Here is a 22,173-nt window from a genome sequence, read left to right as displayed (position 1 = left end):
CATATCCTATGGCCATCTAGCCACTGTCTAGCGGCCATAGGATTGCTCCCTCCTTTATCTACTTATCTGTTATCCAGATCTTATGAGATTTGCTTGAGCCAATCAGAAGTGATGTTAGAGCAGAACCAGCAACATTCTGAACACTGAGTTGCTGGCCCAGCCCTTGTCTAGAATAAAGTGTACTAGTCTAGAATAAAGTGTACTAGTCTAGTGTCCACACGTACACATCTTACAGCCACATCTGGCTATAAATTCAAATTAGGCAGCCAGAAACATAAGAAGGTTACAAAATCATTCATGAGAATGTATGTATGGGAAAGGAGCATGGTATGTGTGTGTGGAAGGGGGCCTGTGTTACAAGTTTGGACTGGGCCCCTCAAAATAATGCTTGGGTTTCCAGGGCTGGATTAGTCTATTGGGTGCTGATGTCACAGCAACACTTAACTTTCCATTGGCCAGTCTTCACATATGCATTTCCTTTAAATATACTTCAGTAAAGTACAGCCAAGCTGGGACTCTTTGCACAGACATTGTGTGTGTGTCTGTGTGTGTGTGTGTGTGTGTGTACATACATACACATTCTCTCTCTCTCTCTCTCTCTCCAAGTAGCTTTGTTGTCTTTTCTGAGACCTGATCCTACATCCGCTTAAATCAAAATTATATTAACTGTGTAAGTTCTGGTCCTTGGAGGCCCTGTGTTGCCTACAGCTTCAGTCCTTCTCATCTATTTATTTATTGCATCTTTATCCCACCCTTTAGCCAAAATAATTCCCAAGGCCAGGTATATTTCTTAAGACACTCCCTGCCCACAGGCATACAGTCTAGGAAACATGACACAAAAAGAAAGGGGATTGGGAGGGAGGAGGAAAAAAGCCATTTCAGGCACTAGATTCTTAGCAGGTCATGGACACAGTGGAAGGGCTGCTGCTTTCTCTCCTTCTGAATCTGATGGCCTCAGCAGTGACAGCTGGTAGCAGGAGGGAGAGGGCTCTCTCAGCTGAATCTGGATCCAGGCATGATGGAGGGGATCCTTCACAGCATCTTATAATCTGCCTCTCCCTGCCTCCAAAATTTATTTGTTTGCCTTAGTATTCCACCATGCTTTGTCTTGCAGTGGCTTCTAAAACATGCAGTTTCCCTCTGGGCTTTTTGCTACTCCAATCTCAAGCGAACCCCAGGAACAGAATTGGTTTGCTTTCCCCTCAAATTCCCAATAGTGTCCCATTTAAGAGGAGTTCCAGCATACCACAGGTCTGACATTTTTTAAAGTAAAAAGCAAAAAAGTAATGACTCATTTGCCAAGGAATGTTCTGAACGATCTGCATTCCTCTTAAATCTCTTCTTCTGTGCTCCTTACCTCTGACAAAAGGGCCAAATGGCATGCTATGTTAAATCGTTGATCACATTTAATATGTCTGTCTTTGGGAAGAGGGCAGGCAGCTTTGGGGGCCCTATTCAGGACCATGGTGAGTGGGGGGGGGGTTAACCATTAGCACTGATAGTAGTTTCCTTCCCTGAGCAAATAGCATTTGCAACGGGATGGGGGTGGGGACACAGATGTGTTGGGATGGTTTTCATTTGGATCGTGTTGTGCAAGGAAAAGGTTAACATACACACCACAGATGAAAATTCTGATCTAGAGGCTCCTTGCAGTGTGAAGGAACAAACAAGGCCATTTTGGGGCAGACAGATGCAGAGAGTTAGCTGAAATCTGGAAGCATATTGAGGTGCAGGGGTATGTGTCTCTCACTGGAGAACCGACATGATGTGTGGTAATAGATCTGGTGCCTGGTAGAAGCGTACATACTGTTTGTCTCCACTCTTGCAGCTAAAGTAAATATCCTTGTCCCCCTCTAAATGTATTTACTATAGTTCTGTACCAAAAATTTATCCCACATTTTTTGCAACCATTCTCATCTAATTTGATAGAAAAGAAATTGCTTTGAAAAGAAATTCAAAGGAGGAGAAATTCTGGAGAAATTCTTATGTGTTGGGTTTGGGGTTCTTGTGCTTACCTTACTTATGTGATGGCTGAGGAGTGTGCATGAGTGTCCTGTCTGTCATTGTTCAATAATCTCTGTGGCAGCCCACAGCCTCCTCGGCTTCCGGCAATTCAGTTAAAGCCATCATGAGGTAATTCCTCCCATGGGGCTTTTTCAGTTTAGAAGGTGCAAGGTGGCCTGGCAGGCTGCAGAGCAATGGAAAGATGTGTGTGTGTGTGTGAGAGAGAGAGAGAGAGAGAGAGAGAGAGAGAGAGACCGAAAAAACACACACACAGCACCCTCGGTCACCTTGCAGTGATTAGGTAAGCTAAAGAATACCACCAAAAGAAATTCAAAGTTCTGCCTCAAAAAGTGGGAGCCTCAGCACAGTTGATGCTGTTGCCTCCTACAGAAGCAGTGCAATAAACCAAAAACCCTGAGGAAAAAAAGAACGAACCTGTGCAACAGCCCCTGCCAATAGTGAGCCCTATCTGTGAGAAACTGTTGGAGAATGTCTCCTCCCCTAGGAGAAATTTGGCAAAATTGTCCCCCCAATTTCTCTGCTCACAAGTAGGCTGGAAAATTTTGAGAGGCCCTTTGCACACATCTCTAATTTATTCCATTGATGCCCTGCCTTTCCTCCAAGGAACTGAAGGTGGTGAACCTGGCTCTTCCCCCATGTTCTCCTCACAACAACCCTGTGACGTCAGTTAAGCTGAGTGAGTGTGACTAGCCCATGGTCACCCCGTGAGCTTCATAGCTGAGTGGGGATTCGAACCTGGGCTTTACCAGCCCTAGTCCATCACTTTAAGCCAGCCTTTCCCAACCTGGTGCCCTCCAGATGTGCTGGACTGCAACCCCCATCATTCCAAGCCAGCAATGGCCAATGGTGGCAGTTGCAGTCCCACACAACTGGAGAGCACTAGCTGGGGGAAGGTGTCTCTAAACACTCCAAAAATGCCATAAGCCTCCATAGGCTCTTTCTTGCAAAGGAAGCCAAACCCAGCTACCTCTTAGCTCTCAAGGAAATGGGAGAGTATGCACTGGTCTGGCTGGTTTCTCTGCATTTCCCACCTTTGGCCTGAGGTCGGCAGTGGCACAGAGACTGAATCCCTGCGAGATACCCCACAGATCTCAAGTTCAAACCCTGCAGTAGGCTCCAGTCCTGGCATCCATGAGACCTCTGGCTCCAGGCCAGCTATGCACTGAACCCCATAACCTGTGTCCCTTGTCGGGCTCTGTGCCACAGGTTAGCCACCCACACCTTATAAAAACTTGACCAGGAGAGGGGTGCTTGTTTTGTTTTGCTGTTGTTTCATCTTTGGAGCATAGGGTCCGGGGGAGCAACCCAGCTGCTACATTGAGAAGGAGTGGTTTTAATTCGGTCTTTCATCATATCTGGACCTATTAACTTGGCAGAAGAGCCAGGCCTGAAATGCGCTGAAACAGCTTAATACCCTGAAAAGTTAAATATAACATCTCAATGGAAATAGCTCTCTCTCTCTCTCTCTCCCCTGCCCTTTCCTTTTGCCCGATGCGTGCCAGCAGCCTGGCCCCCTGTCACTGTTGCAGCATTGGAGTCATGTGTGCTGATCAGGCGACAATCCCCTTTGATCGCCGTGTCCTAGCATGGAATTAAATTTGAGTCGCTTTCCATGCCTTGTCCCAGTTATCTTCCTGGGGAAAAAAAGCAATGACATTCAAAAAGCCATTTGAATTGCAGTTAATGTCGACAGTAGGAGATATAGATACACATGCGTACACACTTGCATGCATGTGTGTGTGTGTGTGTGTATACACACGCATGCACACAATCTCAGAATTTTAAAAAATAAGTCTATTCCTGGGGCAGTTAACAAAAATAAAATAAATCTCAGTGGTCCCCTTGAAAATTGTTCCTGGGGTCAATCTCATCCCTTGCACACGTGTTGGAGAGAAGAGTAGGGTGGAAAGAGAGATGAATACCATGGCCAGCCTTCCAAGTGATGTGCAGATCCTCCCCACTGCCAATCCTCCCCCAGCTGATCTTGAAAACCATTGGGATTATGTAAGTAACCCTGTCGAAAACTCAAAAGAACTTAAGAAGAGCCACACTGGATCAGACCAAAGGCCATCTAGTCCAGGCAGCATTCTATTTGCACAGTGACCGACTAAGTGCCTATGGGGAGCCCACAAGCAGAACAGGAGGGCAACAGCACCCTCCTGCTGGTGTTCCCAAGAAGTTGTACTGAAAGGCATACTGCCTCTGATACTGGAGGTAAACCCCATTTTGAGCTGGAACCAGACTCAAGCAGGCCTGGGCCTGACTTGAAATGGCCTAATCAGAATCCTTGCCCAGTATCTCCCAAGGTCACCAGTTCAAGACTAAATGGGCAAGCAAGTGATGTCCGCATTCACCCAGATTCTCCAAACACCTACTTTAGGCTCATCTCTCCTTCAGTTTCCGTGAGTGCTAGTGATCACTGTTTGATTTGTGCAAATGGGAAAATTGATCAGCCCTTCCTCTCCCCACAAATCCTTTCAGTTGTTGCCAACTATTCCCATCAAACATACTGACAGGAAGTGGTGCCTGCCCAAGGACTTCAGTGTGGACAAAAGGGCTGATGAATCTTCATCATTGCTGCATGTAGGCCAACTTTCCATCTTGGAATTGCCCAGCAAATAAAAAATGATTGAAGTGGAAAGTTGTGCAGAAATCTGAGTATTTTTCAAAGTTGTGCAACTTTCCCCCATAGACTAAAGTGTGAAATTGCACATTTTTAAAATTGTGCCATTTCATACTGCTTTTTCTCTGAAGTTTGCACAATTTTCAAATGTGAGTTCGAGAATTTGCGAAACTTTTCGGAGAATGCATTCTCCTGCTCATATTCGTGGTTACGAACAGGGCATGCTTGACTCTTTTGAGAGTGCGAACAAAATTCTCATACATCTCTATGCAAGAGCCAACAGATAACAATAAAAACCAGGAAACCCAAATGTCTGCCATCATAATAAATTATGCAACTAGAATATATTTCCATGTGCTTGTTTCGCTTTTGCAAAAAATTGTTCCATTCTGTGGATAGTATCCTATGCTGCCTCTCAACTGACACCATTGGCATTGCACTGGCATAAGCGATCTCTAGTGCAACACCAATAGCAGAAATTTCCTGGAAAACAGGAGCATGCGGTCTTGGTGTTGCCCTACCCTAGAGGTCACTTACCCTATTTCTACATCAATAGCATGAGTGGAACAGCAGCTTTATGAACGCTCTGTCTCTTGGTTTTTTTTTAATGTTTTGGCAAGATTTTTTAAAAAATTAATGAAAGAGACTTTCCCTACAACTTTCTCCCAACTTTTGCTTCAGGCACAAAGGCTGGAAGCCTGATTTAAAATAAGCAAGTAAATAAATAAACAAACAAACATAGGGATGTGCAAACTTACCCCGTCTCTGGGTTCTCCGGATGCCACCCCCAGCCCCTGTCCGCCAGTCCCCAGACCATGCTCGAGCTCCTCCCACGCTCAGTGAGCAGCCCGCACTTACCCCAGCAGCCTCGCCGAGCTCTGCGGTTGCCATTTAAAAATAAAATGGCAATCGCAAAAATGTGCATGTCTTTGTGTGTGCGAAAATGCTCATTTTGCGAATGCGCATATTCTCATGTGTGTAATATGCATTTTTGTGAAGGTGCATATTTGTGTGTGTGCAAAAATGTGTATATGTTGAAAATGCACATTTTTGTGCATATGCGAATATGCACATTTGCAAAATGCATGTTTTCGCATGTGTGCAAATATGCACATTTTTGTGATCGCCATTTTATTTCTCAAAATGGCGACCATAAAGCTCAACAAGGCCACTGGGGTGAGCGCAGACCATGTGCTGAGCATAGGCAAGGGGCTCCGGGGCTCCGGGGTGCAGGCAGGGGTGGTTCCACCGGCTTCTCAGCCCGCGCCATCCCTAAATAAACATGAAAGCTGAGATTCTCTGCAAGCTAGTTAGCAAATCCTGCACTTCTGTAGCAAACCAGTAGACATGCAGAGCACACTGACATGCAAGTGTAGAACTAATAATAATAATAATAATAATAACAGGATTATCTATTTCTAAGCCTACAATCCTAAATCTGCTTACCTGGGAGGAAGTCCCGTTGAACTAAATGTGACTTACTTCTGAGTAGACATGTATAGGATTGCACTGTAAATTGTTGATGCTGGTCTATACAATGTTTTGGGGTATGTTTGTTTTCTAAAAAAATCAACCATGTAGGAGCTTCATTCTTTTGCTGGGCTCGCCCCCCCTCCTGCCAGTTTTGTCAGCTCACTGAACCACAGCAAAGGCTTCTGTGGTCTCTCTTAGAGCAACGCAGTGAAGTTCAAATGCTGCTTTACAATCTTAACTTTGTTGGGCAAGCAAAATAGGAGGCCAAGCCCAGCATGTGTATTTCAGGGGGAACAAAGGCAGACAAAGGAATTCTTCCTTTCTTTGCTTAAAAACTAAAGAAAAACCCATTTGCCAACATCTGTCCCCTGCCCTTTACAAGAAAGAAGGAAAGAAAGAGAGAGAGAGAGAGAGAGAGAGAGAGAAAGAAAGAAAGAAAGAAAGAAAGAAAGAAAGAGAAGCTTTGCCAAGCAAGCATGGATACTTCTCATTCCTATTTTAGTCCTTCAAAAATAGGCATAATAATAAAGGTTTCTTGCTGCTTTTGCCAGCTAATTCTGGACAATTCCAAGATGGAAAGTTGGCCTATTTGCAGCGATGATGAAGATTCATCAGCCCTTTTGTCCACACTGAAGTCCTTGGGCAGGCACCAATTCCTGTCAGTATGTTTGATGGGAATAGTTGGCAACAACTGAAAGGATTTGTGGGGAGAGGAAGGGCTGATCAAACCATTTTCTGGGATGCAAGCAAAGGCCATTTGCTTAGTGGATGAGTGGGACCTGCAACAAAATTCCAGCCACTGCCATCCAGCCTCACCCAGTGGTTGTCTGTCTCCCCCCACCCCCAACAGCATTCCATAGCCACTGAACACCCTCAGTCCTCGGGGGGGGGGGGAGTTGCCCAATTTTTCTCTTCTGCAAACCTTGGACTTCCCCCAAGCCTACTGATCTCTCCTGCTTGTGCATGGATGGCGCCATTTTGGCTACATAAGCAACAGCACTCAAAGGAATATAGGACAATCAAGGGCTGTTGGCCATAATATCCTAAACAGAACTTCCAGTGCTTTGTCCCAGGGTCTCTGATAACAGAGGCATCTTTTTATGCACCGATGATTTATACCAAGCCATCTGTTTAGGAGTGGTGCTTTGCAGAGTAAGATAGGCAACATGCACTGGTCTCTGCCATCAAGGAGCTTACAATCTGAAATAGATGCTGGTGAAACAATACAGGGCAGGGAGGGAGAGGCAAGAGGATGATGAGCTGACTTTGGGGTAAATGCCTCTGCCCATAGTTAAAGTTTGGCTGCGGTTAGGGAGGGCAAATCTATCCAGTCTGTGTCACTTCGCCTTGTTTTTACCCACAGCTGCTTTCCATTCCATTTTCTAATCTATGATATACCAAGTCAGAGCCTTTGTCCATCTAGCCCAGAATTGTTTGTTCTGACTAGTGCCAACTTTCCAGGGTCTCCAGAATCTTTCTCATCACCTGCTACTTGATCCTTTTAACTGGAGATGCTAAGGACTTTCTGGAGCTTTCTGCATGCATAGCATGTGCCTTGGCACCAAGCTATGGTCCCTGTTGTCACTTTCTGTACTGCTTTGGCTCTGTGTTTGTGGCTTTCCAACTCACTATTTGTGGCCCCACCTGTCAGATGTAATACTTAATGTGTCCCATTGCTTATTCAAAGGTTTTGACATTTGTCAAGAATATGAGCAATCCGAAGCCAAAGGCAAAACAATCACCTATTAAACAATGTGATTTATTCAGAAACACACTGAATATCTCCAAGCATTTCAAAAAGAAATATTTCTTTTTTAAAAAGCTAATGCCATAATTCTGGATAGATATTAGATGGCAGGAATTAGAGACCATTTATTAACTGTTACAAAGGACCTATTATAATTTGGGAGTCAGGATTGGCCAGGAAGTGGGGAGCAAATCCAGTAAATAAAACTTGACCTTTACAAAATGCTTTGGACAGTGTGATGAAATTCCTCTATGGAACTCCTGCCGGGTCTGTGTGATTTGCTGCTGGAAACCTATCTTTGGCAACAGTATGTACATGTACTGAGTTGTTGGATGGTTAAATTTCATACACTCCTCAGATGTCTGTTACATTCACTTGGCGTTGCTCCAAAGGTTTTTTCCCCCTGTTAAAGATTAGCATTACACGCCTAAGCATTAGCATCCTCATGGAAGGAAGCATACAACTGTTGCTTATCTTGCCTCATGGGTTGCTTTTCTTTCCCACTCAACAGCATATGCGAGAGGCTGCTGAACGGCGGCAACAGCTGGAATTGGAGCATGAGCAAGCCTTGGCTGTTCTCAACGCAAAACAGAAGGAAATTGAACTCCTGCAGAAGGTAAGGGGGGGAAGGAGAAGAGCGAGCAACAATGCAAACCCACAACAGAAAAGGTGGAACAGATTGGTGTTTCAGATTTAGCAACACAATTTCATAGCCTCTTCTTTAATTTGGATGGGTGCCAGAGGATTAAGCATCGGCTTAGGTTTAGGATTTGTAAAATCAGGGTCCCTGTGCAGTAACAGGGGCCTCAGTAAAACTTAGCTTGGGCAGACAGACTGAGTGGTCAGCCAGGATGGCTTGTCTACTGTCTTTGCGTATACTGTGTGGATGGGGAGCTGTTTCAGTTTCACATGAGGTTAGGGTTAAGCCTAGGGTTAAGAAGATGACTTTTCTCAAAATGGGTCCTGTAAGTTGATTGGCAACGGGTAATATTATATTACATGCCCATTACATTAAGGAAGGGGGGCATAGGTCAGTGGTAGAGCATATGCCCTGCATGCAAAAGGTCCCAGGTTCAATCCCTGGCATTTCCAGGTGTGCCAGGAAAGGATCCTGACTGAAATCCTGGAGAGCCATGGCTAGTTAATGGAGACAATACTGAGTTAAATAGACTAATAATCTGAACATAGTTTCCTGTGTTTGTACTTTAACATTGATTGAATGGGGCTGTACATGATAATGGGCCACCATACATCTTATGGCAAAGCCCAAGTTCCAGATATATTGGCATCTGCTTCACCTCTTGGTTGAGCCTGTAAAGTCAAGAGGAGGACTCCTGGCAAATTTATGGGTTTGCTTAACATACCAATTTAAATAATTTTTTTTAAAAATTGTCACAGTTTGTAACCAAGGAACCTTGGGGTTGGTATTTCTGTAAAGATACTGAGGACTTTGACTCTCTCCAAAGAGTAATTCATGGGATCCTTTGAGGAACGTCATGATGTCCCAGCCAGATTGAAACTGGTTTAAATTTGCAATGTAAATGGCCCAATAGGGTGTATCTACAGTTATACACCATGGAATTAAACTTTTAAATAGATTACTTGGTGTCATAAAGTACTTCTGTAGGCCAGCTACCCACACGACTGCATTGCATCTGGAGTCAGGCTTCATTAACGGAATGTGTCTTTAAGAAAGACTTGGAAGAAGAGAAGATAACGACATGGTAAATAAGATAGTAGAAGGCTGTTTACAGACAAATCTGTGACTGTTTAGAGACACTGGTGTCTTTTCTGCTACTACATTCAATGGGGAAAAAACTGAGCACTGTAAGTCATATAAATAGTGCAGGTATAGATGTTGGCAGACTTAGAGAAGGGGCGAGCAATACTCAGGCCACATGCAACCCCCACCCACTGGTGCAGTCTCTGCCATCTAACTTGCTCCAACTTGCAGTGTCCGCAACAAATAAATAAATAAATGGCGGCAAATTTCTACAGAGGGTTAAACATGACAAATTGCAAAGTCCAAACAACATGATAGTGGAGGCAGCCATATCAATGTGTAAGGCTGGTGTAGACTTTGCCCCTGAAGCCACCACTGATTTTATGAGTTTCCAAAGCTTTCTTCCCCACAAACAAAGGTAATAACCACTAGCTTCACCTTAGCCCCCTGATAGTGTAATCAGGAGCGATTGTATTTCGGAATATATGAAACTTTTCTCCCCACTCGTGCTCTCCTACCTAGCCTCCCAATCACAGAAAGAAGAATGTAATATTGTCCTCCCAGACTCTAAGCTGATAAGGAGATCCAATAAAATAACCAAGTTTCCCACGAACCTAGGTTTACAGCGCAGATGTATGTCTCTTTCTCCATCTTTGTTATGCACCTGAATTCTGGGAAGATATATGCTATTATTAAGCCTGCAATGATAGATAAGACAAAGGCTTCTTATTACCTGCCAAGGTATTGTTTGCACTCTAGAGATCAATTTTGTTTGGTGAATTTTTTTATTATTATCAGATGCCAGTAGAAAAGTATATTAGTCTAATACAAAAAGCAAACATTACAGTTTTTTTAACTTGACTGCACAAAAGGATACTTTTTGCACACTCCATTTCCCCAAGTAGTCAGAGACTCTCAAATAAGGATCAGTTTCTTTAGGAGGCAAACAAATGCAGGAGGTGTGTGAAGTTGGCCAGGAATTGATGAAGCTTCAGCCAAGAGCCCCTTGCTCTATGCATGGGGCCTCTTTCAGCTGCAGACTGAAGAAAGAATGGGCCATTCTTGACTTTCAAGTTTTCCGAGCCTAATTCCAGGTGCTGGTTTTGACCTATAAAGCCTTAAGAGGCTTGAGAGCACAATACCTGAGGGAGCGCCTCTGCCCAGTATGCACCTACCCATATGCTGCAATCTTCCTTGGTAGATTGCAAGGTAGGTTCAGAGGATGGCAACAAGGAAGAGGTCCTTCTAGGTGGTGGCTCCCTGATTTGGAATGCTCTCCTCAGTGAGGTCTGCCTGGCACCAACATGGTCATTGTTCTGGTGCTGGGTTGGCTTCCTTCTACTCCCAGGCATTTGACAGCATATGATAAGATTTTTAATGGGTCCTGGGATTTTTATTGTTGATTGTACAAAATTGTTTTAGATTTTTGTATGCAATAGGAGTGTCAGAGAAATCTGCAACGGAACCAAATGAGTTCGGATTTTCATGAATCCCACCCACAGATTCCGCAGTGGCCTGGCTTTTCCACTGTTGGGTGGATTCTGCGGATTTGCGGACCAGTTTTCTCTCTTTCCTGAAGTTTGCACAAATTTCATTGTATAAAAATCCATGAAATAAAAAAAAACCAGCCAAAAATGTGCATTCCCCCCATAAAATGCATGAAAATTTGCATTTGGGGGAATTTGCAAATTTCTGCAACTGCGCATCTGTGCAAATGCAAATTTGCACAAATTCAGAAACAAAAAATCCTGACAATCCACGAAACACAGATGGAATGGATTTTACATAATCCTTATATCCCTAGTATGCAAAAAGTTTTCTATTACGTTTAATATTGTATTTTTAGGGTTTTAATATTTGTCAACTGCCCCAGGCTTTTTCAGCTTCCTTGGCCACCCGCTGGCCTGCTTTTTTTTTTTGCTCATTGCTGCTGTCCTGTAAGATCTGTCCCAGCTTTCCATCTCAATTGCAATACTAATACTGGTGGGAGATGGATTTCCAGGTCTCCTGTGGGTTCAACTGACCCAGAGCTGAAAAGAACCTTAAAAAAACGCAATCATTTATTAACAAACATAAAAGTCAGTATGCACCATCAGAGTAGCCTCATCACCTTACTACACAGCAAGGAATTCTGGAATATGTGGCCTCTAAAATTCTGTAATGCAGCCTCTTTGGGTGGAAAAGTATGTTAAAGGCCCAGAATATGTTAAAAACAAGCCAACCATGAAGTTCATAAAGATCTGTATATTCTAGGATGACAGGAATGTGGTGTAATTTTCTTCCTCCATTTCTCTGTCTTTTCAGGCTCAGGTTGAAGCTAAGAAAGAACATGAAGGTGCAGTTCAGCTGCTAGAGGTAAGCAAGACCTTCCTTACCTCTTAATGATATCATAATTAAGGCTGCAAGCTGTAGTCAGTTGAACTGGTAGATTAATCAACTGGTAGATTAATCAACTGGTGGATTAATCAACTGGTAGATTAATCAACCAGTAGAACAGTGAACTCGTAGATTAATGGGTGAAGGCAGGATTTCTTTTAATTGATCAGGATAAGAGTTAAGAGCATGCTAGTTTATGTACTGAGGCTGTTCTTGTGTGTTACTGTAAGAAGGAATTTTAACATAAAATAATTAACAGTGGCTGCTCCTTCCAATGATGAGTGGTAGGTTTGGTTTACCATCTTACAACTCCTCACACTTCCCTCTTTGCATCCAGCCCAGAACGCAGGGAAAGAGACTGAAATGGGAGAAAGAGGCCAAAGGGACTGACAGGAAGGAACTTGAGAAGAGGAGAGCTCAAGTGGGCAATGAAATGAGCCATAGCTCTGTGGTAGAACCCAAGCTTTGCATGCAGACAGTCCCAGGTTCAACCCCTGGTATCTCCAGCTAAAGGAATCTTGGGGTGTTCATGGGTAGCAGAACTGGGAAACACCATTAGCCAGGCACCCTGGATTACTGCTGACAAGTCAGAATAAACAGTACTGGGCTAGATGGACAAATGAGAGGGATCAGCATGATGAGGCAGTTTGCATATGAACATCAGGGATTGGCAGAAGGAAGGAAGTCAAAGAGCTTCAGTTGTAGTGATGGCCCCCAATTTGGATGGCTTTAAAAGTGGGTTAGACAAATTCCTGGAGGAAAAGGCTATCAATGGCTACTAGTCCCGATGGCTATGTGCTACCTCTGGTACCAGAGGCAGTGAACCTATGTGTACCAGTTGCTGGGAAACATGGTCGAGAGGATGCTGTTGCACTCATTCCCTGCTTGTGGGATCCTGGTCAACAGCTGGTTGGCTTGGCCACTGTGTGAACAGAATGCTGGACTGGATGGACAGCCCTTGGTCTGATCCAGCATGGCTGCTCTTATGTTCTTAACATTCTTAAAGAGTTCAAAGAGGCAGCTTCAGCATAAAACAGAAAAGGATAATGAGGGACAGGCCAACACAAAAATTGAGTAGGTGGAAAGTGGAAGCAGAGACAGGTCTGGGAAGGAGGAGAGACACAAGCAAGGTGTACTCATGCAATAAATGGTGTTAACAGTCATTCCTTCTCCCTGGGGAACTGTAGTTCTGTGCCATGGGACTGGGGATCTCTAATGGAGAACTCTCAACACCATCACCGCACTCTGATCCCCAGGATTCTTTGGGGGAAGCCATGGTGGTTAAACTGGTGCACAAAGCTGATTATTGTGCAGGTGTTCAAAAATTGTCTGCATCCTGCATGTTGGTGACTTTGAGGTGTGTGATTGAAGGAGAGAAGGGCAGCATAGAAACTCATTCAGATTTGTTGCAATGGATGTCAGAGCAGCTCAGAAATCACTCTTTTTGCAGGGGAGAAAGATTGCTGCATTTTTTCTTATATGTTCCTGAGGGCCTCATAAACCTAGCCATAAATAAGGTTGCCACACCAAAAGAATATTGAGGGCCGAATCCAATAGTCTTTCTGGCTCAGTCAAAACCAATTAACTTCCCTGTAAATACAGCCAGTGCCCAGAGAAGTAACAATCTATATGTCTCCACTGGCTTCATTAACAACTTCTAATAGCAATTATGATCTTTGATGCTGGACATTTCCTGGAAATTAATGACTGGGTGCATTTTATCGACACAAGGATTGCTCCTCTTTGCCTTCCGGTCCTCTGAACTGGTCATTAATCCACAAGAAAGGCCCATTGAGTCAATTTGGAGTGGGGCGGTGGGGGAGGTGTTCCCCCTGCTTAAAAAAAGCAAGCATCGCAATCCTTTTCTTCCTCTTACAATGCCTCTGTTCAGCTAAAAGGCACAGAATTCAGACCCCCCCAGGAACGTTCCCTCAAGAACTACAATTGGCCCTCAGTCTCTTGGCATTTAGAAAGGGACACTTTTTAAAAATGTAACCTTTTAAAATATGCAGTTGTTTTAATGTTTTACAATTTTAATGTTCTAATTATTGTTACGGTTTTATTGTTGTAAGTTGTTTATCACCACCTTGATGGTCTTTTAGCAACTGAGGTGGCATATAGATACATCGTCATCATCATCATTCCTCCTCCTCCTCCTCCTCCTCCTGGACCATGTCCATGGTAACTGGGGCTGAATGCTAAAGAATGGCAAACGTAGCAACTCACAGTACCAACACTTTAACGAAGCATCGAGGCAAAACCAGGGATTGCAATGAATGTGGATAGCAATTTACCAGGATCGTAGACTAGAAGTAAGGATTTCCCCTAGTTAATTGTTGTCCCTATATTAGGCCTTTGAAGATTCATATATTGTCCTTATATTTGGCCTTAGAAGATTTGAATTTGTGAGTGTGGATGTGAGTTACTAGACTGGCCATCCTTCAAAGTTCTGCCCCCTCCCACAAATCTATACAAGTTAAATCTCTGAGCTGGGGATCTTGACACAGCTTGACTTTAACAAACCTGTACTGTAAATGCACACACATAAACCACTGAGAAGGGCATCTTTTGTTTTTCTATTGTATCTTGAACCACAAGTTCATGGTTCTTCAAATAATGCAGGACAGGCTAGTGCAGAGTGAAATTAATACTGCAAAGAAGTGCAGATGGAGTGAAGCTATCAGCAACGGGGGGCGGGCGGGGGAGACCTCAAACAGAAATGGAAGTCAACAACTCTGGTGTATAATGAGGAGAACTCTGCCAAAGTAGGTGCCAGAGGAGAAGAGGGATTGAGAGCCGCTTAAGTTTTGGTCCACATAGGCAGAACTAACATCACTGCCTGTGCTTGCTCACAAAGGGTTAAGGTTTTTCTTCCTACCGCTAGAAGTTTTTATGCCTTCATGGAAAAGTGTTATCTATGAGATTTCATTGTTACCACCAAAAGTATTAAAATTGTTTTTGTGTGTTTTTTAAAGTCACCTCATAATAAGATAACAAACCTCCAGCACATGCTAGAGGAAATTAGTTTGGCTGAAGTGGAAGGGGCTATAACTAGGAAAGCAGCCTTCTTGAAATTCCAGTTTTACCTAAATGTTCTGCTCTTTCTTGCCTTTGTGATTCGCTTATTGATCTTGCATTGCCTTTGAGCCTATTAATTTTTCCACCGTATGTGTTTGTTTAATTGGCCTGTTGAGACTGCAAATCAGCAGCAGTATTGATTTTTTCGAAATGTATGCCTAATGTGGTTGCTATTAATGCATGGGTTTTTTTCCCCTTTTTCTTTTTTTAAGTGTGGTAAGTGTATCTGCAGGCATATCTACGTTGCTCACATAAAACCAGTTTCAACCTTGTGTTCTACCCTCTTATCTCCTTATCAAGGAATTTGAGTAATTGTGGGTCTGTGTAGCTAGGGTGGCCATGTGTGCTCTTTTACAGAGGACAATCCTCTATGTGAAGGGCTGCCAGAGGACCATCCTCTGTCTGAAGGGCTGTCCTGTCCAATTCTGGGTTAAAGATGAAGAACCATCAGAACCGTTGCCCATCAACAGCCTGAACAGCAGACTGAGTAGGGAGGCGTATAGGTCACCTGATCACAGACTTCCACACTACAATGCAGGGGTGGAAGCAACATGCGGCCTTCAACTCCCATCATCCCTCAATTGGCTATGATGGCTAGGGTTGATGGGAGTTGTAGTCCAAAACATCTGGAGGGCCACAAGTTGCCCGTCCCTGTCATAGTGAGTTGTACTGTATTCCTATTTAAATTATAGTAGTAATTTCCAAATTTGCATCTATAACCAAATTTGCACCTATAAATGAACTCATGCAATTTCATGCAAATTGGTGTCCTCTTGCAGCCTCTTTTTTTTTTTTTTTTTTTTTGGCGATTCAGAAGTAGCCACACTAGTAGCTACACTTTCTGCAAGCTGTGAAACTGGAAGGGCTTCTTGGCAATTCTATTGATGGGGTGTGGGGAACAGGAGAAAGTTGCAAAGTTTTGGAGGGCAAGGGTTTCATGGTAAAAGCAGCAGAGGTAGCATTTCCCCCCACTCCTCTTGCATTAAACCAAACTTTTCCCACAGCTTCAAGCGGCATGAAACTGTAGGCCAGGCTGGCTGCCATGCCCACCCCCCATGCCCGAAAAATACCACATCATGGCTGGGGGGAGGAGGAAGATGGTGACTCCCACTGGCTAGTGAGAGGCTGCCATGTTTTTATTCTAACAGTGCCTCAGTAAGAATGACACTGTGTCATCTCATAGTGTTGTTCTGACTGAGGCATTCTGGGGAAACCTGGCAGCCCACCTGAACATTGATTGTAACAGCTCTGTGCCACTTGAACAGGTAGGGAAACTTTGCTGTCAAGCATGAATTGGAGTGGATGGGGCGGGTGGGGAGATGCTGCTGTCGCCGTTTCTACCAGTAACCACCCCATCCCCACAAACATTGCAATTTTCTCCTGTCCTTCCTCACCTGCACCCTTCAAGATGCCTCAAAGTTGCTAGGAAAGTTTCCGACAAAATCTTTGGGAGCACTACTAGTTCTGTGGAGGTTCTGAAGACTTTGAACAAAGGCTCCCCAATACTCTTACCAAACTGCCATTCCCAGGATCTTTTGCAGCAAGCTGCAATATCTAAACTGGATCTGAAACAGGTTTACCCATGTAGCATAGATATGCTCGACATATGTATCAGTTTGAAATGTGCAAAAGAAAAAGTGTTTTCTAATCTGTTGTTGTTCAGCGCTTTTTTGGTTTTGTTGTTTTACAAATCTTTCTTTTATTCCACATCTTTTCCCCCTGTGTCTTCGTGTTTGTGTATATTGCTTTGCTCTTCATCCAGACCACCTTGGACAGCATGCAGGTATTTCAGACCGGGGGGGAGGACACCTCCCTATCCTTCACTCCCGCTCCAACCCTGCACCAATTGCTAATGCTAAATGAATGTAGCCTACCTTTGCATGAAATGCCCACAGTGGAATCATTGTTACAAAAGCATGCTTAGTTACTGATACGGATGCCTTTGGGAGGGGGTGGGATCAAAGCCAATGGTATATCCTTCTGTCCATGAACCTTGGCACAAAGAGTGATTAATGAATGGCAGACTCTCCAGGCCCACATTTTGATGTCAATGACCCGTCTTACCAGCATGCCCAGTAAGAATGGTTCAGAACCTTCATGCAAAGCCATAACTTTCAGGTTGCATGTGGATTTGAGATTACTTGGCTGGCTAGCTGGCTGATTAATGGGAAGACAGCGTTTGGTAGTCTTCAAGTCCGCAATTCTTCCTTTGTGAAGAGAGAAACCCAGAGGCTTTGTTTTGTTTATTACACACCCTGCAATTGGAGCATGGGGCAGTGGCCAAGTACTTAAACAGATAGTGTTTTTAAAGCAGCAGCATCCCCCCCCCCAGCCCCCCAAAAGCAAACAGAATGCATTAGCCACACACACACACACACACACACACACCCTTTTGCCAGCTTGATATAAAATGCAGGCGTCTCTTTCCCCTTCAATGGTCATGTTCAAAACTGCCAAACTATTTCTCTCCAGCCTCCACACAAAGAAGAGGAGTGTGTTCAGTAACTAATAGCCAATGCAATAATCAAGGCTTCTTTAGGCAAGCACAGGATGTGGGGCAGAAAATTGTCCATAAAGGAAAATTTTCCCTGCTTTATTTTTCTGCGCAAAATTTTCCATTTTCTTAATTCATTCGTAACAAATGGATGCCAATTGGAAATATACAATATTAGGCAAGCTTGGCAGTTTCAGAGTTGCAATTAATGTTTTTCAGGTGATTACCCCTCGAAAGTATATGAGATGTGCATTTCAGTGGCATATATGTATCATGTGTCTCAGTGTGAAATGGAGCTAATAAGTAGGGACAGCAAAACTGAAGCTGCCCCAGCTGTGGAAACATGTTGAACTCTGTTGAAATAGATGAGTGGTTGTTAACAAATCATGCATATCTTTGGGTTGCTAAAATTTATTAGTGCATCAACAGTTTTCAGTACCTCCCCCCTTAAATGTAAACAATGTAAAGGAATTGCATGCTATTGCCTTTCATGTTTACAAGTATTCCAATAATAATTTCTCCATAATATAATATTTAAATCATATTGAGTGCGCTTTAATTTCCCTTCTCAAATGTTTGCAGTGTATTGGGACAAAAACATAAGAGTCCTTTTTTTAGCTTTGATTACTATTTTTTTATTATTATTATTATTTCATTTCTATACCACCCAATAGCCGAAGCTCTCTGGGCGGTTCACAAAAATTAAAGCCAAACGGCACACAATAAAACAATATAAAATATATAGAACATTAAAACCACAATATAACAATACAACCACAATAAAACCTAGCAGCAGTGCAGGAATTTAAAATACAGATTTAAAACAGCAAAGCAAAAAGTCTAGAAAGCTAAAATGCTAAAATGCCTGGGAAAATAAAAAGATCTTCACCTGGCGCCGAAAGGAATACAATGTAGGTGTATTACTGAATATAAATAAAGTAACCATGCTAATTTAGATCACTCTCTAGACCATCAGAACATTTTCTGATGCAAACTGAAAATTTTCTTATGCAAATTACCCCATACAAATTAGCCTAGTTTGCATAGGAAGATCTTCCAGAAAATGTTCCAGAATGTTGTCTGGAAGGGTTTGCGATTCAGAATTTTCTGGAAACCCCTCATATCACTGGGCAAGTGACTACCAGCCGTCAGTGCCAATTCAAAAAGTGTTTCTAGCTTTTAGTTAAAGGCCTAGAGAAGATGCCTCTTCGTCTGAGGACCATAACAGTTGTATCCACATATATTCTACCACAGTTGCCTTTTACAGCTGATGTGCATAGAACTATGTCACGGGTGTGCAAATTGGGTTGAATAACTCCATTATGTCTGTGGACACATGGCAGGTAATAGTCCTTAGGGCAAACATTTGTAGCCTGCCCCTGCTCCAGAAATCCACAGAATCATCTTATCCACTATTAGAGCCAGAGAGTTTTGAAATCCTCACAATGGTTGAAAAGAACCCCACCCCAATCACACCCATAGGTTGTATGCTGAAGCCACAAACAGGCTTTTGTAAATGCTCATCCTTCCTTTTCATCATCATGAACAGGAATGCTTGAGAAATTTGAATGTGGCAAATTCCAGTACAAATTGACCCAATCTCCACCTCTACTGACTAACGTGCAAATAACCAGAATTTAGTTGTTCACCAGTTTTCACAATTCCTGAACATTCAAAAAATGTGTCTTAGTTCAAAGATGTATCTTTTGAGAGAAAATGCATTTAAAAATGTATTTAAATATAATATTTAAATGAAAATTTTCATGCAGGTTTGAATGAATGAATGAATGAATGAACGAACGAACGAACAGGGAAGCCCCTCATCCCCAGAACTACAGTTCTCAAGATTCCCAGGGAGAAGAAAATAAATTATTAAAGCAGTTTAAGTCTTCCTTCTCAATACACCCTCAGACTATGTTGTGTGTATGGGGGAGGGGCATGTAGAATATGCTGGAACCCTGTTGGTAGTTTTCAACAATAGCCCAATATAACAGGGATAAGAATCTTTAGATCAGCTAGTCTGCTGAGAATGCTTGCTACGTAAAGAAGTATTTTTTCTTAACAACCTCTAGAAAGTTTTACCCTATGAATGTTTTTGCATCCGCAAAAAATATTAAACTAGCTGATAACTACCATGGTGATCATCTGTGTTCTGGGTTAAATAATTATAGCCTCATTCCCATCCCCTTCTCACTCCACGCTATTAAGATCCACAATCTTCAAGCTGTGTTTGAAGAGTGATCTTATTACTCCATCTACCGATGGGCCAGGTTCAGAAAGTACTCTGATCCCTGGGTTCTACTCATAGATCCACCTGAAAGCTTGGCTTGCTTTTCTGAGTCTGGAAACAAAAAAACAGGACTAGAATTCTTGGCATGATCCAAAGCCTTTCTACTTGAACGTCATTCCACTTCATTCCAGCTGGAAGTATTGAACAAACTATTTTGACAATGTCTGGAAGTTATTCGTGTTGTGTGTGTTGTTGTTTTTTTAAAAAAATGAGCTGTTAAATATTTTCAGGAATGCAGGGTTTTGAATATATCAGGGCCAATACACAGGACTGTTTTACCATAGCAAAGTTGATTACTGGACAAGTGGTGATCATAAGAATCACCATGCAGGATCAGGCCAAAGGTTCATCTAGTCCAGTACTCCAGCTGTGGCCAACCAGATGCCTTAGAAAGCATCTACAAAGCAAGGAATAGTGTGGAGACAATGGTCCCTTCTCATTTTGACCCAACATCTGGAAATTAGATCTATATTCTTCCTGAGTATGGAGGGTCCATTCTTAGCTAGCATGGCTAATAAACACTGATAGTCGTAATCTCCATGAAGTCATGATGATAAATTCTACTAGGCATTGATTTCACAGTGAAAAATGGTCATTTGGTTGCTTGAGCGCATATCCAGTTCACACGCACAACCTTCTCTTTTTGTGTGTAGTGGCATGGTGAGCTGCAATCTAGGAGCTTAATGGTGTGATCAGATTGCCTCTTCACCGTGGATTCAGTGTTCAGTAAACAGCACTGCTTTTAGAGCAGTAACTCAACAGCAGAATGTAGCATATCCTTTGCATTTATGAAATCCCAGTTTCCATTCTTGGCATCTCCATTTGGGGATCTCAGTTCACAGAGCTGGGGAAGACCTCTTCAGGATTGGCCAATCCAGAGTGCTTAGCCAAATGGACCCTTGGCCTCACTTGTTCTGAAAGCAAGTTTCTTACAACCAGGGCTGTGTGGGCTAAAACAAACACCCCCAAATTCTGCACCAATGCATAACTGAAAATATACAAAAAAAAAAAAAGGTGAATTCTATAACCCACCCAAATTACTTATTCCTTCACTTATTCATTGAGGTTTGTTCCTATACGCATTTACCTGAGAGTAAGTCCCATTGGACTCAATGGGACGTACTTCTAAGTAGACACATATAGGATTGCACTATTTGTTAATTTCCCACTGTTTGGACCCTGACATGTTCTCAATGTGCATGATTTCTTTTCTTTTTTTGCGTAATTTTTATTTTGCATTTTAAAAACTATATGGCACAATTTATTGAGTTTCTGCTAGTCATTGAGAAGAGGAACATAAAAACATCAGAAGAGCCCTGCTGGATCAGACCAAGGGTCCATCTAGTCCAGCATTCTGTTCATACAGTAACCAACCAGCTGCCCATGGGAAACCCACAAGCAGGACATGAGCGCAACAGCACCCTCCCGCCCATGTTCCCCAGAACTAGGAAGTCAGGATGTACAGATATTCTAAATATGTTTTGTCTATGTTTCGAGGATTGTCGTGTGTCTTTCTGTCATCCACTCATTGACGGTATCAGATTTTTTTTTAGGAATGTACAAGAATTTTGTTCCACTTGCACTAATGCACATTAGCGCAAATGTGAATTTGTCCAAATCCCCCCCCCAAAAAGTTAAAAACAAAACAAAACCCTGGTCCACAAGTCTGGGGAATCCATGCAACTCAGAAAAAGCTGATCCGCTGTGGAATCTACAGGTTGGATTCATAGAAATTTGAACTCATTTGAATCTGTTACGGATTTCTCTGACATCCCAACTAGGAAGGCAGATAGCATTGCAGCCCCACCTTCTATTCCTTGAAAATCTTATTCAGCCATTCTCCAAATATTTGAGGTTTCACTAGGCACTGCCAGTGCTATTCATTCATTCATTCATTCATTCATTCATTCAATTAATCAATCAATCAATCAATCAACATTTTTACTTCATGGAGTTCAAGGCAGTATACATGGTTCTCTCCCCACTCCCCAGTGTTAACCTCACAACATCCCTGCAAGGTAAGTTAGGCTCAGAGACAGTGACCCAAGGCTAGTGAGCACTAAAGCTGAATGGGGATTTGACTTTAGCTCTCCCAGTCCTTGTCTGATATCTACATCACACTGGCTTCCACTACACCATGCTGGCTCCATCTTACCAATCATAAGGTCTAGAACCTTTAAAAAGAGGGAGAGCACTAGATTTTTCGGGAAGATGAATTCTGCTCCCAACAACACAACCCACAACTTTGCTGTGCTCCTGCTGAATAACACCATGCACACAGCTCTGCTTATATTCTTTCATGTTGTCATATTAAAATGAGTATGTGGAAGAGAAACAGATGCTC

The 22,173-nt window shown here is 42.9% G+C and overlaps 1 protein-coding gene across 2 annotated transcripts in view; it reads left to right on the top strand.

Annotated features, from left to right (window-relative positions):
• Positions 1 to 22,173, top strand: part of RIMBP2 (RIMS binding protein 2) — a 98,769-nt gene that overhangs the window by 6,288 nt on the left and 70,308 nt on the right. The window contains exons 3-5 of one of the 2 annotated variants that reach the window (XM_084820015.1): positions 8,380 to 8,484; positions 11,896 to 11,946; positions 16,808 to 16,828. In XM_084820015.1, coding sequence (XP_084676141.1) covers positions 8,383 to 8,484; positions 11,896 to 11,946; positions 16,808 to 16,828 — 174 coding nt within the window. In that variant the 5' untranslated portion in view covers positions 8,380 to 8,382. Of the gene's footprint in view, positions 1 to 8,379; positions 8,485 to 11,895; positions 11,947 to 16,807; positions 16,829 to 22,173 lie in introns of those variants that run through there. The other variant, XM_084820016.1, reaches the window with a different exon arrangement.

This window comes from Heloderma suspectum, chromosome 13, assembly GCF_057233095.1.
Source record: "Heloderma suspectum isolate Gila_16-S chromosome 13, 16-S_ref, whole genome shotgun sequence".
In the NCBI taxonomy this organism is placed as follows: Eukaryota; Metazoa; Chordata; class Lepidosauria; order Squamata; family Helodermatidae; genus Heloderma; species Heloderma suspectum.
Note: the sequence above shows the minus strand (reverse complement) of the source record. Positions and strands in the feature narration are given on the sequence as shown.